The 15,357-nt window shown below is 30.6% G+C and overlaps 1 protein-coding gene across 1 annotated transcript; it reads right to left on the bottom strand.

The window, feature by feature from the left end:
* Positions 1-4,164: 4,164 nt before the first annotated feature.
* On the bottom strand, positions 4,165-10,753 carry LOC145296837 (carbohydrate sulfotransferase 11-like). The gene is made up of 3 exons (XM_080142958.1): positions 10,616-10,753; positions 9,668-9,788; positions 4,165-5,365 (listed from the first exon to the last, which is right to left on the bottom strand). The coding sequence occupies exons 2-3, from the start codon at positions 9,750-9,752 to the stop codon at positions 4,308-4,310; spliced, it is 1,143 nt and encodes a 380-aa protein (XP_079999084.1). The 5' UTR covers positions 9,753-9,788; positions 10,616-10,753; the 3' UTR covers positions 4,165-4,307.
* Positions 10,754-15,357: the final 4,604 nt, after the last annotated feature.

Raw genomic sequence — 15,357 nt, 5'->3', positions numbered from 1 at the left:
TCTTCACTTTACATGGTTCAATGGATCAGCAATGTCCAAATTCCATTCTGTGTGGTCTTATTCAATCACTTGCTTCCAAGTTTTCCTTGGCCTATCAACCTTCCTGCGATTTAGGACATTTATGCAAGGAGGATGAACATTTCACATGATCATACCAGTGAGTGTAGTGCTTTTTCAGTAAATTATCTGATGTGATCGGTTTGGTTAGATTTCCCTAAAGATAAATGAGCAAAACTTAACAGTTTATCCACGATGATGAATGTTCCAAATGACCATACCAGCACAATCGATTCATTGTTAGGATAACCTCCATGCTGAACAAGTGTAATGCTTTCAGCTAATTCTCTGACCTGATGTGTTGGGTTTGATCAGATTTCACATAGATACATGATTAGATAGATCTGCTATCATTGCACTGTAAACAGGTTAGAGAGGACTGAGTAAGGACCCAGCATTCTCAGCCATATCTCATGATGCTTTATACATAGTTGCTATACAACTTATCCCAGATATAGAGGGACAATTCGTGAAGTTTTTAGAGTAAACGATTTGTATGAAATTTTGTCCAAGCTGCCTTCACTCTTGTGGCCATACTGAGTTCACATTCACCACCTACACCCAGATTATCTCCTAAACAGCAGAAAGAGTCTACAACCTCCAAGATATTGCCATCAAGTTCTGTATGTTTGTGGTGGCTGTTTCATACATCTACAATTGAAGATGGAGTTTGGGGATAACTAACCTTCAGGTCATTGCACTTCCTTTGTAAGGATGATTGTCAATAGAATGTATCTTTTCATGCATCTCTTACATTTTTTTTATCAAAAATCCTATAAAGATATGTCAGATATCCAGTATGTATTTGACAAAGTGACACCAAAATATCAAATAAAAACACAAATTTACAAGAAATCTTCTAATTTTTTTCCTTTTTTTCTTCATTTATTCAAAAGTTTTTTTGTTTAATAAATATTTTTTCTATGTAAAAATGGAATATATTCTTGAATTATTGAGCTGATATTAACAAATGTTAGTTCTAATCCAGAATTTCCTCAATATTAAAACAAAAATAAAGAAAAATCTGTATGATGTACGTACCTGTGACAAAGCAAAGGTATATTTAAAAAAAAAATCAAGTAAATTGATCAAATAGTTTTATTTTAAATAAGAAAATCATATTTTAAGAGTAACTGAGGAGTGACTGTCTCACATGGTCATTTTGAAAACAATCTTAAAAAACAAAGGGAGATAATTCAAATATACAATATTTTCGTTTTAATGTCTACAAATTTCTATTAATCGCTTAAAAATGATTTTCTTTATAAAAATTCTGGACAAGAACTGAAATGTTTTCTTAAGAATTATTTAAATTTTTCTTTTTTTCCTTTTGTGTTTATCCCATTGACTTTTCCATTCAGAATTGTTTGATTGTAACAGTTATGTTCTGTTATGAATCCTGCCATCTGTCACCATAGCTCCAAAGAATTTGTTATATACAGTATATGGTATTCACAGATTGTCACACATTAAATACTGGCCAGACTAAATGTTATTTAAATTTTCTAACAAGAAAATCTGCTTATCACTTTATAAAACTTTATTAAGTAGATTGATTTATAAATAAAAAAAATCAAATGAAAGTGCAGTTAAAAAAAATATCTTATGAATATGAAACTTCTTAAATAAGTTTTTTATAGTTAATACCTTTTTATAATGGTTTGCATAAAATATTTTTTCCAGAAATTATCGAATCAAAGTTTCATTTCAATTTGTGGGCAATCTGAGTCAAATCCTAGGTTCTAAAGTACCAATTTTGGCTCAATCATGGCACTAAATGTAACTATGTGCCACTAATTATTTGAATGTTTTGGATGATTTATAAACCTTATTTTCAAAGCCGCCTACAACTAAACGTCTAATAGATTGAGCATTTTGTTTTGCCATCATTTTTATACACAAAAAACAATCATTATGCTATTTGTAGAAAGTATAATTTTAAAGTAAATTCAAAACGATTTATTAATGTACTAAAATTTTAAGAACGTTTTTACTATTGGAATGACCATGCCAGAAAGTGGACTATTTTAAAACACGAGGCATTTTTTTTTGTATGGTCAGGTGTATTATAAATAATCATGCAAGTATTTTGTCAGTGTCATATTCTGAATGACTCAAACACTAAATGTGATACGAGTGCGTATGGAAATTACTCTGAATTAAGCATAATCTGATGCCACAGGCACTATGCGTGTTCTGACTGATTGTTTTGTTTTATGCTAATGTTGTGTTTAAAAGATCTGTAGAACTTTAGTGTTTACGCAGCTTAGTCAGAAACTTGGGTGAATAGTTGATTGGCAGTTTTTGTGTTTTGGTCCCAGAAAGTGTTGTCTTTGATTCATAAGTACGTTTTTTTTATTGTACTGTGTCCAACCAGTTGTGAGCAATCTAGCTGAAATAAATGTTGCATGCAAAAAGGACAAAGGCAGTTTTCTCTTTAAAAAATATATTTTATTATAACTTAACTAACATTGTGGATCCATTCTTTAACTAGTCTTAGAAATTCCAAACTTTTCACTGCAGAAATATCTCTTATTCAAAAACAAACCCCTCCCTACATCACCTTATCAATTCAATAAACTATAGATGTTGACTAATTAACTTATGTAAGTTTACATATTAAAAACAGATTTTCAACACTAAGTTATTTTTTTCTTGACACAACTCAACCCATTATTCAAAATGTGCAAGTGTAATCTTTTCCCTGCATGCACAAGATGATATCCCAAAGTATTCAAACAAAACTGGCATTGTCAATCAATGTAATTTAATTAGTACACAGCCCATCTATCCATATGACTATCTCTCTTAATAAACCATTTAAAAACGTAAAAAAAAAATGTAAAAAATGGTTTCTTGTGACTGTTTTCTATAGAAGATGATTTGCTGACTTTATTATGATATTTGAAACTGTTCAGACGAACCTGGGTTCACGATGAAGAGACATTGTAACAAATCTTGATTATTGTAGAATATCACATACTTTATATTAACAGAATATTTGATTTTCAACTGTAAAATGTATTTTTATGGAGATAGAATTTTTATAAATTTATTCCAGTTAAAATTTAATAAAAACTTTTGTCAAACGTGAAAATAAACCTTATAGGCTCATATCAACATTGAATTCAAATATAAAATATCTTTCTTGAGTTCATGAAGTGAGGTGTGAAGAAAAACAAATGACAAATGAACGCCCCAAAAATTGAGCTAATAATTAGTTTAAACTTAAAATTGAGTAACAAAAAAAACAAATTTGAATTCATTACCAACAAAACATTTCTTTTATATTTTGACTGAATTGCCCTCCCTTTTTCACCCACAAAAGAAAACAGTTGAAACTTTTATTCTTTCTTTATTACAATAGTTGCTTCATGAACATGAAAAATGATAATTATCCTTAAAAGTTTTCTATTTTCTCACTAAACAACATATTAACTACAAGCTGACACCTTTTTTGTTGTCTGAGATTGAAGTAGGCTCTTGCTTCCAGCCCTGAACCCTCTTATTACTATGTTTGTTTGCTTTTTTTTAATATTTTAATTTATAAAATAGACCAAAACTTTATCTTTGCTGTACATGGTTATACAACACAAATACTGAACTCACCATATTATAAAACCCCTCATAAAAAATATCACCATTGGATTCTTTAAATTTTACCTGAGAAAAATGTATTTGATCTTGATACAGTGTTGTTTTTAATTGCATCCCTGAACAAGTAGATATAATTTATATTATAGATGACTATAATTATTATTATACAGGATAAAATTTTTACTCATATAACATCTGCGCTATGATTTCCATGATTAACAATTTAAATATTAAATTGTTTCGCAAAACTTTCAATAACTTGAAGCAATAAATCAATATTGTCTTCAATTTTGGCACATTTACTCCTTATTCATTGAATTTGTGAGTTTTTGTTCTCCTTTAGAATATTCCAGAAAAAAGAAATCAATATGATTAAAGTCTGGTAAACAGGGAGACCATCTCAAATGTTTGGAGGCAAAAAGATCAATTAAAAATAATGTATTTTAGATTTCATTTGATTAAACGAAAAATATCCAATGTAATCAGACTTTACAGATACCCTGTAGTAGTAGCAGCAGCAGCTGTGAAAATTCCACAGCTAAAGTAATATATGTAGGTATAACAATAGAATTGAAACAGATGTTTTTGCTTATGCAAAATGTTCAAAGTAAAACTTTTGAATTTAATAAGGGGCTATTTTCTGACCAATATGATCAAGTATTTTGGAAGAATTCTTTAGAGTCATAACCAAACAATTTGCAATCCGTTTCTAAGTATCTGTGTACAAGCATCATATCTTGATTAGGTATTTGCAAAAATGCTTTATGGATGGCATCATTGTAGGTTTGGCTGGATTTGTTTGCCTGTGGAATTCTGTAAACTGATTTAAATATGTTGAAGAGCTGTGATCTGTTGAGACTTTTCACACCTTTGGCTTTGAAAGGAAATAAATGACTTTTATCAATAAAACCTCTAATGCTGTCCCGCTTCCAAAGCCGTTTCAGAATGTTTATAGCGGGCAGGCATTTTTGCAGGTCATTCTTGTTTTTGTAATAAAGAAAAATGGCATGTCTGATTTCGTCTTTTAGTCTGGCACTCATCAAATCATCTTTTTGAAACAAATACTGAAACAAAGCTGGATCTACCCCAAGAGATGTTAGTAACCGTGGCACTTCGTTTGTTAAATTTTCCATCTTTATTATATCATAATGCAAGAAGCATGGTCGGCAGAGTCGATGTATAGGTATGAAGTGTGAGTTTGCAAGGTGACCCGTTGTTACCGAATGCAAAAAGTACTTGATAAACTCTGGAAAGGTGACGTCATGGCCACATTCTAGGCTGTATGTAGATGCATTCGGGCGAAACATTCTGATGATTTGCCTGCCTAACGTAGCATGATAAAGACGGTTTGGCCCAAGGAACTTGTCCACATAACCAGAGAACAATCTTTTGTAAGGATGACGCACTACCAAAATTTTCTTGTAATCTTTGAGTTTGTTGTAAAAGAAGGAATGGTCAAAGTCTTCCACTTGCAGTTGCTCTGGTTTGGTTGAATGGGCCGTTCGAGTGGAAATATTGAATACAGAATTGCTTTTGAGTTTACCACTGAGAAGAAGAAAAAGTCGTTTAAGATATGTTGATCCAATTTTGGGTACTGAACAATAAAGCGCTTTGTGTTTTCGGTCAACAAATATTCTTTGAATTAATTCCTGCTTTTCTTCCAAAGTCAACAGATCCAATTCGATTCCATAACAACGAAATGTGGTTTCCCCTGTTAAAAAAAAAAGCAGAAACCATAATACTTTTCATGTCTGAAATAAACATGAGACAACAATCATGAGATTGCATACAACATCTGACAATGTAAGGATGGGCTAAAGTTTTGTCTAGGTTTTACTTCTACATATTATATGAAGTATTCCATAAGGTTATGGCATGGAAACGTTTATAACTGAATAACTATTAAATTATTTGATCAAGCTGAAATTGGTGGTTACTGTTACTAAACAGCATCAGGTCCATACATCAAATTTGGAAAAATCAAAAGTTTAAGTTGATAAAATTTTGTCCTTGACTAAACTTTTCAACTGCAAGGTCAAATAAGATGTGGAACATCATATGGGTCAAATAGCTATGAAGTTAAAAAGTGATCTTAAACTTTGCCTTAGATATCTTAAAATTGAATCAGTTCTAAATTAAATTTTGACCAACTATGGAAACGATTGGTCAAGAAATGTGGGTGCTTGACTGTAAACAATCATGACAGATTTGATCGAAAACCTTAATCTTAGCAAAGGTAATAATGCCAGTAAGAAAATAAATGCACTTTTTTTTTTTTTTCAAATGATCTAATAAGTTACTATAAGCCAAAGTAGGGTTGGGGTCTTTTTCTTTAAGTAAATCTGAAAGAAATCTTTTATATTTCAAATGCCTCCACCCTTAATAGTCAAGTTTCATTTCCATACATCATCACACATAACTGATAGACTCCTCCTTTATTGACGGCCGGGATGTAATAGATTGAAAAGCATACCAAGAAGTGTGACAAAATTAATAAGAACAAAGGATTTCAGTTATAGAGAAATATTGAAGAAATTAGGATTAACTACTTTACTACAAAGAATGAATGGTGATCTAATTGAAAGGTTTCAAATTAAGATCGCCATATTTTTAATATATCTACAAGTGAAGGAATGATTCCAAAATTTTTCTGCATTTCGATACAATTACAAATTCTGTTCTAAATTCCTAATTCTGGTATAAGTACAAATTTTGACTCTAAAATCGTTTGTATGGCCTTATAACCAAAAAAAAACAAGAATTTCATTTGAAGTGGGGTGGGGGGGGGCGTAATGAATAGTCCTCATCTATTTTTGAATGTATTTTCATAATTTTCTTTTTAAGTTAACAAACTTATTAACGTTTTCCCTTTATCCATTTTACCAAAGATTTTGAAAAAGTCATTGTGAGATTTTTCATCTATATTTTTAGTTGCGTGCAAGCGACTCTATAAGTCACTCCGTCAGTCAGTCGGTCGGTCCGTCGGTCTGTCCGTAACACTTTTGTGGTTGGCCTTTTTGGGTAAGATCAAAGGTCTGTTGTTAATAGATGCTGTTCTTAGCTTTTCTTGGCCTTTTGGTGTAGTATCTGTTGTGATATAAAGTGGGGGATCACTTTTCTATATTAATTTAATGTAAAATTATCACCCACTTTACAATCAGTCAGTCTCAAAGCCATTCAAGTCATTCTTCAGATCATCCAAGTTGTTTTTGAAGGATTCCAGTTATTTTTTAAGCATTCAAGTCATTCTTAAGGTCATTCAATTCATCCTTAAGTTCATTAAAGTCATTCTAAGTCATTTACTTTTTATTTATTAAAGTCATTTCAGCCCATTTTTCGATCATTTTAGTTTATCTTTAAGAATTTCATATCAATCCTACATTCATGCATTACGCAAATAATGGCTATCAGCCTTGTTTTCACTAGTGTCATTTTTAATTGCATACATTTTTTTTCTTTTTTTTTTTACTTGAATTCGTTATGATCTTTAAATTTTAGTTGTACTGGTAGTTTAAAATCAATAAATATGTAACAGAGCTTCTGACGTGTGTGCAGCAACAGCATCGACATCTCACATATGCAAATTACCAAGCTATGGCAGGAAGTGATGTCACAGCAGAGGAAGAGAAGAAAAAGAAAAACGGAGAGAAAAAAGCACCACGTGGTGAGTGACCTGGAAATTTGTGTCAGTGCGTGATGGATATGTGGGCAACCAGAGAACTTAGAAGTACGAGTCAATGCAAGAGGAACTTTTAAGACAAGATGCAATCTGAACTTTGAACAAAAATTGGTCAGACAATCATGTATTGCAGAGCGAGCTGCAGACATAGCAGCGGAAAGAAAAATAGATTTAAAAAACCCATGTGGGTGGCGACAGTGAGGCGAAACACATGTCGACGAGAGAGATTTGAAAAATCTGCATGGCAATGAAATGAAGATACTTGTAAAATGAAGATGCAGGTGTAGTTTGGAAAGTACCATGAATAAATGCCTTTTATTTCAACTAGAACAAAGCAGTCAAATTTCCTCTTTGTTCCTTTGCAACTGTCTCTTCATACAACGTGTGGGTCCATGTTAAAATATAACTACAATGTTACAAATGTTTTTCATTTTATTATTAATATCAACAATGAAACTTAAGGTTTAAACAAAAAATAATTGAAAAAATCATTTTGGGAATTCGAATGTAAGCTCAAATTACCAATTCTGATACTCAAAAATGTACTGATTTTTACGATTCTGATTAATCATTCCAACATCAATGTCTACTGGAAAGCAAATGTCACAATTTTTTACATCATTAACCGATTGAATTAATATATTTTTCAATTTTTCACATCATTAACCGATTGAATTAATATATTTTTCAATTTTTCACATCATTAACCGATTGAATTAATATATTTTTGGAAGAAGTTACCAATTTTATTATTTGAAAAGTTTGGAACAAAGAGTTTATTGATTGTTAAATTGTAAATTTGTCATATACAGGGTGACCAAAAAAAAAAGAAAAGCTAAATGGAGGCCATCTAGAACATATGCTGTGGAACAGAGAAAAAAAGGCCAAAGACCCTTGTGTTTTGATGTGATGTTTTTAATATAATAAACTAGTTACAACCAAAGTTTCATTTAATTCGGACAAAACACGAAGAAACGGGGCCTAATTAGAGTTGGGGCCCGTTTTTTTTTTGGGGGGGGGGTCACCGTGTATTTCAGATTAAGTTATAAAAAAAAATACTGCAAAAGCACTGATTTTATTATTTGTTAAATGATTACTACTAGTAGGACCCATGAAAATTTTCAACAAATATGTTTTGATAAAGTTGATATTTTTTGTGGATAGCACAAAAAATTAGTTTTTAGACAGAAAAAACAATATGCAGCAAATATGAGTTTATTAAGATTTCTATGAAAATGGTCTATTTTGTATTTTGAATATAGAACTGAGCCAAATGAGATTAATTAATAAGTACTAATAAATACTCAGTAATATTGTGCTACATAGTTCAATACAAATAATAAAATCACATTGTAATAGACAATCTTTAATTTACTCCTTTAGTCTAGCACCTAACGGCAGACAATTTTCTTTTTTTTCTTTATCCTATTTCTTTCAAATGTTCCCTTTTTTATGTAACATTTTGCTGACTTTTTTCTTTGGTGATGAATCTCTTCACATTGAAATTACAAGTTCCTTTTTCACACCATCACAATAATGATTATATATTATCATAATGATATTTTAAAACGAGTCTTCATCAAAGGAAGGTCATTTCATATTCTTGTCCAAAGTTGCCAAATTGGCCTTTTGAAAGCCAAATTTCACAAATTTGTTTTTGTTTTTAGTAAGTTTGACCTTCAGAAATTGTATTTGGCCTTTTTAAAAGCATAACATATGGACTAATTAATGAAAAAACAAGTAGAATGTTATACACAATTAAAATTTTTTAAAAATCTGAAAAAAATATACTGTTTGTTATATTCAAATATATATTAAAAAATTTGATTTTATTTTCACAAGAAAAATGAAAAAAAAAAAAATGGAATATATTTTTTTATTGCAAAATTCAGAATAAACATTACCATTCGGCAGATACTTTGCCAGGTTATCACCAGCATCAAGATGCTAATATCACATTTAACCATTATGATAAATGGCAAAACAAAGCTCAACATTACCATACATTTTTTTTATTTATAACTAGGTGAATACACATCACACCAAAACTTCAGGAAAAAAAATTTGATGTAAAGTAAAATATATTTGTACCAATATGTCTAGAAGAAAAAACAAAAATTAAACTAGTCTGAATCAAGTATATATATATATATATATATATCAGATGAATTGCTATTTGAGTCAGACATTAAAAATCAGGTAAGAAAATTTTAGATGTTAGATTGAAAATATATTTTAGAGATCTTAAAATAATTTTAGAACCAGTTTCTTCTCGGATATTGTTTTGTGAAATATAATTTGGTTATGATTGACAAGAAAATGAATTTGTATTACCTAGTACAGGGGCTGAACTTGCATCTTTCAGATTGTGAATTTTGTGTTCAATACATTCCTTTTTTCTTATTCTCACTTCTTCCATCACTTCTGGTCTAATTTCATTGAAAACTGTTGCATCCTATTTGATAGTAATTGGACAGATGGAAAAACGTTAATTATTAAAAGATTTTATTGCAATTATTTCCAAACAAGTAGTCAAGCAATACTCTAAAAAGAATTTATTTTACAATGAATTAAAGAAACCCATCTACCCTCTAAAATTTAAGAAAGCTATAAAAATATTTTTTATAACTTTTTTTTTTTTTTGATAATCGAGAACTTTATCTTCTTTTTTACTTTTATTCAGTCCAAACAAGGCATGTTGCCACTGTTGAGGTTGGGCAGCAAGATATTACATTTTGCTGTTTAACTCCCCATCCAGGCTGCCCTCCTATAAATCTGGTCCTTATCACAGTAATCTCTAATGCTCTGGTTGCAGTATGTCTTGTTTGGGGTAAATTAAAGTAATAATAATAATAAAGTTCCCAATTACTTTTATAATACTTATATACTTAAAATACTTATATAATTAAAATTACTTTTAATAGCTTTACTGAATTTTTGAGGGCACAAAAAACACATACGATTTATCTCCCATAAAAAAAATGGTTAACTGCTCTAAAACACTAGAATCGCATGGGAAAGGGGGAAGTTTTTAGGTTAAAATTATGTAAAAAAAAAAAAATAAATAAAAAAAAAATAATCCTCAACTCTAAATTCTAAAATAGTTGTTTCCTGTTTTGTTTTTTGTTTTGTTTTTGTTTATCAACATTAATTTACTGTAAAATTGCATAATTGTTTGTAAACATAATTCTTTTTGTAATTGTTATCAAATGTTTTAGAATTCAAGAAGCGGTAGGGAACTGATGCGGATTTCTGTCGAGAAACAAAAGAATCGATACTTACGTGAATAGAAAAGGAATGCAAGTGAAGACATGATGAGTAAGCAGAGGCAAACTCGGTAACAAGTGATCGAAAACATCTTTTGTCAAAGACTTGTTAAAGACCTTGTCTCTCATTTGGATGAGCAGTTTGCTTGATGACAATTGTGCAGAACCTAAGAAGCAGAGAAAGAGAGATGATTTAGATAATAATAATATTAATAATAATTTAACAACACCAATAAAATGTTTCAACAACCAAATCCGACATAAAATGCAATAAAACTCTACTTGACTTTTTTTCAGCCCGTCAACAATAAGAGAAGCAGACATGAATTTATAAAATTAAAAACTTCAGCAAATATTTTATGCTTTTCTTTTATTTGGGTTACTATTCTTATCTCAGTTGTTATTGTCACAACATTTCGGTCAATGTAGTCACCGACTTTTTACATCAGACAGGATGGTAATGATAGTGTGAATAATACAAACCATTGAGTTTTTTATTTGTACTTTTTAAGAATAAATGTAATTAAAAATTTTTAACCTGAATAGAATTTTCATTTGATGATAGATTATTACATTATCCACATATTTATAATGCTGTTTTCTCCTTGATTGTTTTGATGTTTAGAACACTTTCATCATTGTGTAATACTAGCAAAAAACTCCTTTAACACAACATTTGACTAAGACATTGTAAAATTTAAAATAATGCAAAATTCAAATAATCTGTATGAAGAATAATGTCTTTTAAATGTTTCCCATTTTCAGCTTTGCATATTTGTGCTTTTTCCAAAACATTTTTCATGACAGATTGCAGAATCTCTGGATTGTGATTTAACTCCCTTATTTTGTTCTGTCAGCTAGCAGATCTCAAAACGTCAAACCCGAAACCATGCAAGAATTGAAGGAAAGCACCAGGAACGAAATAAGGGAGTTAAATCGCAATCCAGAGATTCTGCAATCTTTCATGAATAATGTTTTGGAAAGAGCACAAATATGCAAAGCTGAAAAGGGAAACATTTAAAAGACTATTTTTCATATATAAAGATTGTTTAAATTTTGCGTTTTCAAAAAAAAAAAATTCTGAATGTCTTAGTCAGATTGTGTTAAAATTACAGAAAGATATCATTAAAAGTAACGAATCTATTTACATTCAAAAGCCTTTAGTTACTTATTGGACACTCTATATTTCCTAGTGGATGTACTCTCAAATATGTAATCCTACACAGTAGCAAAGGCTTCTACTCTAATGCAATTTACTCCTCTTCTATAACCCAAAATGGCTGACTTTACATACAAATAATATGAAAACATACTGTGTTTTTACATATTGTCCTACTATACTGGCTTCTTTTACTTCAATTTTGAAATATAATTATAAAAACTTACAATCATTAGCCATACATATATAATGAAATGAATAAATGTAAAATTTCAATGTCAGATAAAACAATTTAATATTACTGAGTAATTTGAAATGGTTATTTTGTGCTTTCGTCTTTATTATTAACTAGCGGGGGGAGGGCATTGCCTAGTTGCAAAAAAGATTGTGACAATGGGGACGGTGGAGAGGGGGGTGTTGCCTGGTCAAAAAAAAGAGTGCCAAGCGAAAATGAATAAAAAATTTTGTAAGCAAAAGAAAAATAAATGACGTCTGCTGAGCACAAACATGCATAACTTAAATTAGTAACTGAACACTTTTACCAATGTGGCCACGATTACAGATGATGCTATGATATCGCAAATTCAGTCATTTCAAAAGAAAGAAGGTAATGAACGATTCGCACATGCACGGTTTGCAAATTGCATCTAAAGGCTGTTTTTTTATCTGACCCTCCCTTCAAAGAAAACGGTATTTCTACACAAAATAATTGACTATTTTTTCTAATTTCTGGATATTAAAGATCGCTCTTTCTAATAATGCCGAGTTGGTGCACACGAGAAAAGTTTTTAGTGGACATACAAACACACACACAGACATCTCTCCTTTATATAATAGAAGAGAGAAAAAAGACTTAATGAAAAATTTAAAAAAAATCAATTTTTTTTGTAATTTAGAAAGATGAGAGGAGGGAGGTGCTTTTTCTTTTATCTTTTTCATGACAAATGAAATATTATCATTACTACCAACATTAACAACAACAAAAATTAGTTTTAAAATAATAAACAAACGTATTTAATTATTAACAGAAAAATCCTGTTAGTCATTCTGTTTTATACAGATTTTATTTTTTAAAAGAAATTATTCCAAAGTAATTTAAGTTTGTGCTATGGGTACATGTGACCAATAATAATAATAATAATCAAATGAATGTTATCATTTTGAAGTTTTAACTTTTTTCATTAAATTGTTTAAATATTACTATTGATAATGATAATAATATCAAAACTATTGCATATCTAATATATAAAATTCACTATATATGTGTGTCTGTCTGTTTCCATTTTTTCAAAGTGCATCTTCTCTGCAAGATTGCAGAGTGACACAAGGCGGGTCAAATGATTGCATTTTTTGTAAACCATTGTTTTATATATATATATATATATATATAAGTGACCTTTTCTGTCTGTGTACCAAACTACTCTATCATTTTTTAGTCTACAGACTTGAAACTTGATATATAGGGGATTTGGACCTATGGAACAAATTCAATTTCGTTTTTAGCCAGAAAAAATTGCTAGAGTGAAAATTGAAAAAAATTTAAACTTCTCAGGCATAAGTCAAATTAAAGTGTTCTTGTACACATGCACAAATGTCCATTTATACATTCAAGTCAGTTTATTTTTAATTATTTCTCATCCGTCTGATGATAGCTCAAACAATAATGACTAAGGCTGGAGTTTTGGTTTTGATTCTAGCTGGTGGCAAGCAAGTCATATTTCTTTTTTTCTTTTTACATTTTAAATCACTACTATTGCGTATAATATAATAATCAATAGAAAATTGACTCTATATACATACCAAATCTGCATAAATTCAAATATCATATGACCAGGCAGTCTGCTTATCTCTACATACAATAAAATGGGAACAATTATTCCCCCTACAGAAAAAAAACAAACATTATAGCTTAACCAGACTACTGGCCACTATCTTATGTAGCTTTTGCGGATATTTGCAGTCACATTCATCCATTATAATATGTCTGTGTTTGCTTTTTTGATAGATATATTTTGCATTAATTGTTTCGTTTTTATTTCATAAAATAATGAAAGCTCCCTAGGCATGTCTGGCGAATCTCATTGTATACTTGCATTTCTCCAAATGAGAGAATATCGGTTTAGTGTATTTCAAATGTTTAAACATTAAACAAGATGGCATCGATCGAACAACAACAATATGCCACCGCCACTGGTCATCAGAATATTCTTCTACTTCTTTGCCGTCTTATTTGTCTTCAATGTTATACTCTTCCACTTCCCAGATTCAGTCATTCTTCACCTCCTGTTTTTTTAAATGACTGGCAAACCTGTGGCTTTCTATTCTTGTTTTCTTTCTCTCTTTCTTCTTCTGCTTCTTCTTACATAACACTTATAAACAATTTCTTACAGGATGTTTAAGGAACATGCTATTTATTGCTTAAAGGGCTTTTCACAAGTATAATTTTCAATTGCTTTTTCCGTTATATTCTTCCACTACACAGATTCGGTCATTCATCATCGCCCATATGTAAACAAAGACCCTGGTTTTTAATCACCAGTAGACCTGTAACTTTGTATTGTTTTTTTCTGCCATTTCTTTCTTTCTGCTTCTTCTCTTACGTAAAACTTATAAGCAATTTCATACAAGATGTTTAAGGGATACGCTATTGATTGGATAAAGGGGTTTTTGCAAGTATAACTTTTGATTTGACAGTTTAAATGCTTCAATATTCATTTCAAATTTTCTGAAACATACATGCATAACAAACTATAGGAAAGGTTTTCAGATTGTCACCATAACTTGCGCAGGTTTTCACCTTCATTAATGGAATGTAATTGGGAGTATGAAGAAATAATTCCAAAAACCAGATATAAATAATTTTTTTAGGGAACATATACTTTTATAATTTGTGCATAAACATGCTGGATCACATTTAGGTTCTTATCATTTTACACATGGGTACTTATGCAGAATACAGACCATGCTGAAATATTAAAGTTATTATTTATTGACCTAGTCTTAACATGGGAAACGCCTAACAATTAATTCAACCATATCTGCCGTATACAATATAATCTTACTTGAACATAATATGTAAAATTGGTACAGTACATATTCTGCATACTTACAAAACACCAACGAAGTGAGCACTACCTCAGTCATGGCCACCATTTACCAACACTTGACGACTATGACAAACAGTTGTTAAAGCAGCTTGTGCCCAAAAATAACTGTCTCAATACAGCAATAACTAAATGTGCCTGCCAGCGCCATCAACTGACAGTAACCACCTAAAAAGATCACCATTCCCTCATTACCATAGATAATGGTCATAACCACTATTGGATGACAGTGCCTGCAATTGGATTATAGTGATCAATACTGACATGCACTAACAGTGACAGTTGTAAAGGCAAGTAACCGCCTTAGAACAATACTAATCGCCAGTAACCATCATCGCCAACAATGACAGCCAATGGATTCAACTGCCACTGCCAGACAATGCAAGACAGTGGAAGCCAGATGCTTTCATTTTGGCCACGACAGTTCACAATTTTCTTGAGCCGAGAATGACTATCACTAGCAACCGCTGACACTATCTGTGTTCTGTATTAATA

Source organism: Euprymna scolopes, chromosome 17 (assembly GCF_053919585.1).
Source record: "Euprymna scolopes isolate OS-2025 chromosome 17, ASM5391958v1, whole genome shotgun sequence".
NCBI classification, from domain to species: domain Eukaryota; kingdom Metazoa; phylum Mollusca; class Cephalopoda; order Sepiida; family Sepiolidae; genus Euprymna; species Euprymna scolopes.
Note: the sequence above shows the minus strand (reverse complement) of the source record. Positions and strands in the feature narration are given on the sequence as shown.

What these genes read in the sequence shown, in the direction of transcription:
- LOC145296837 (XM_080142958.1), bottom strand. Translation starts at nt 9,752, where the DNA reads ATGGAAGAAGTGAGAATAAGAAAAAAGGAATGTATTGAACACAAAATT. An exon ending in AAGTTCAGCCCCTGTACTAG is followed by an intron (nt 5,366 to 9,667) that starts GTAATACAAATT and finishes TTTTTTTAACAG; the next exon opens with GGGAAACCACATTTCGTTGT.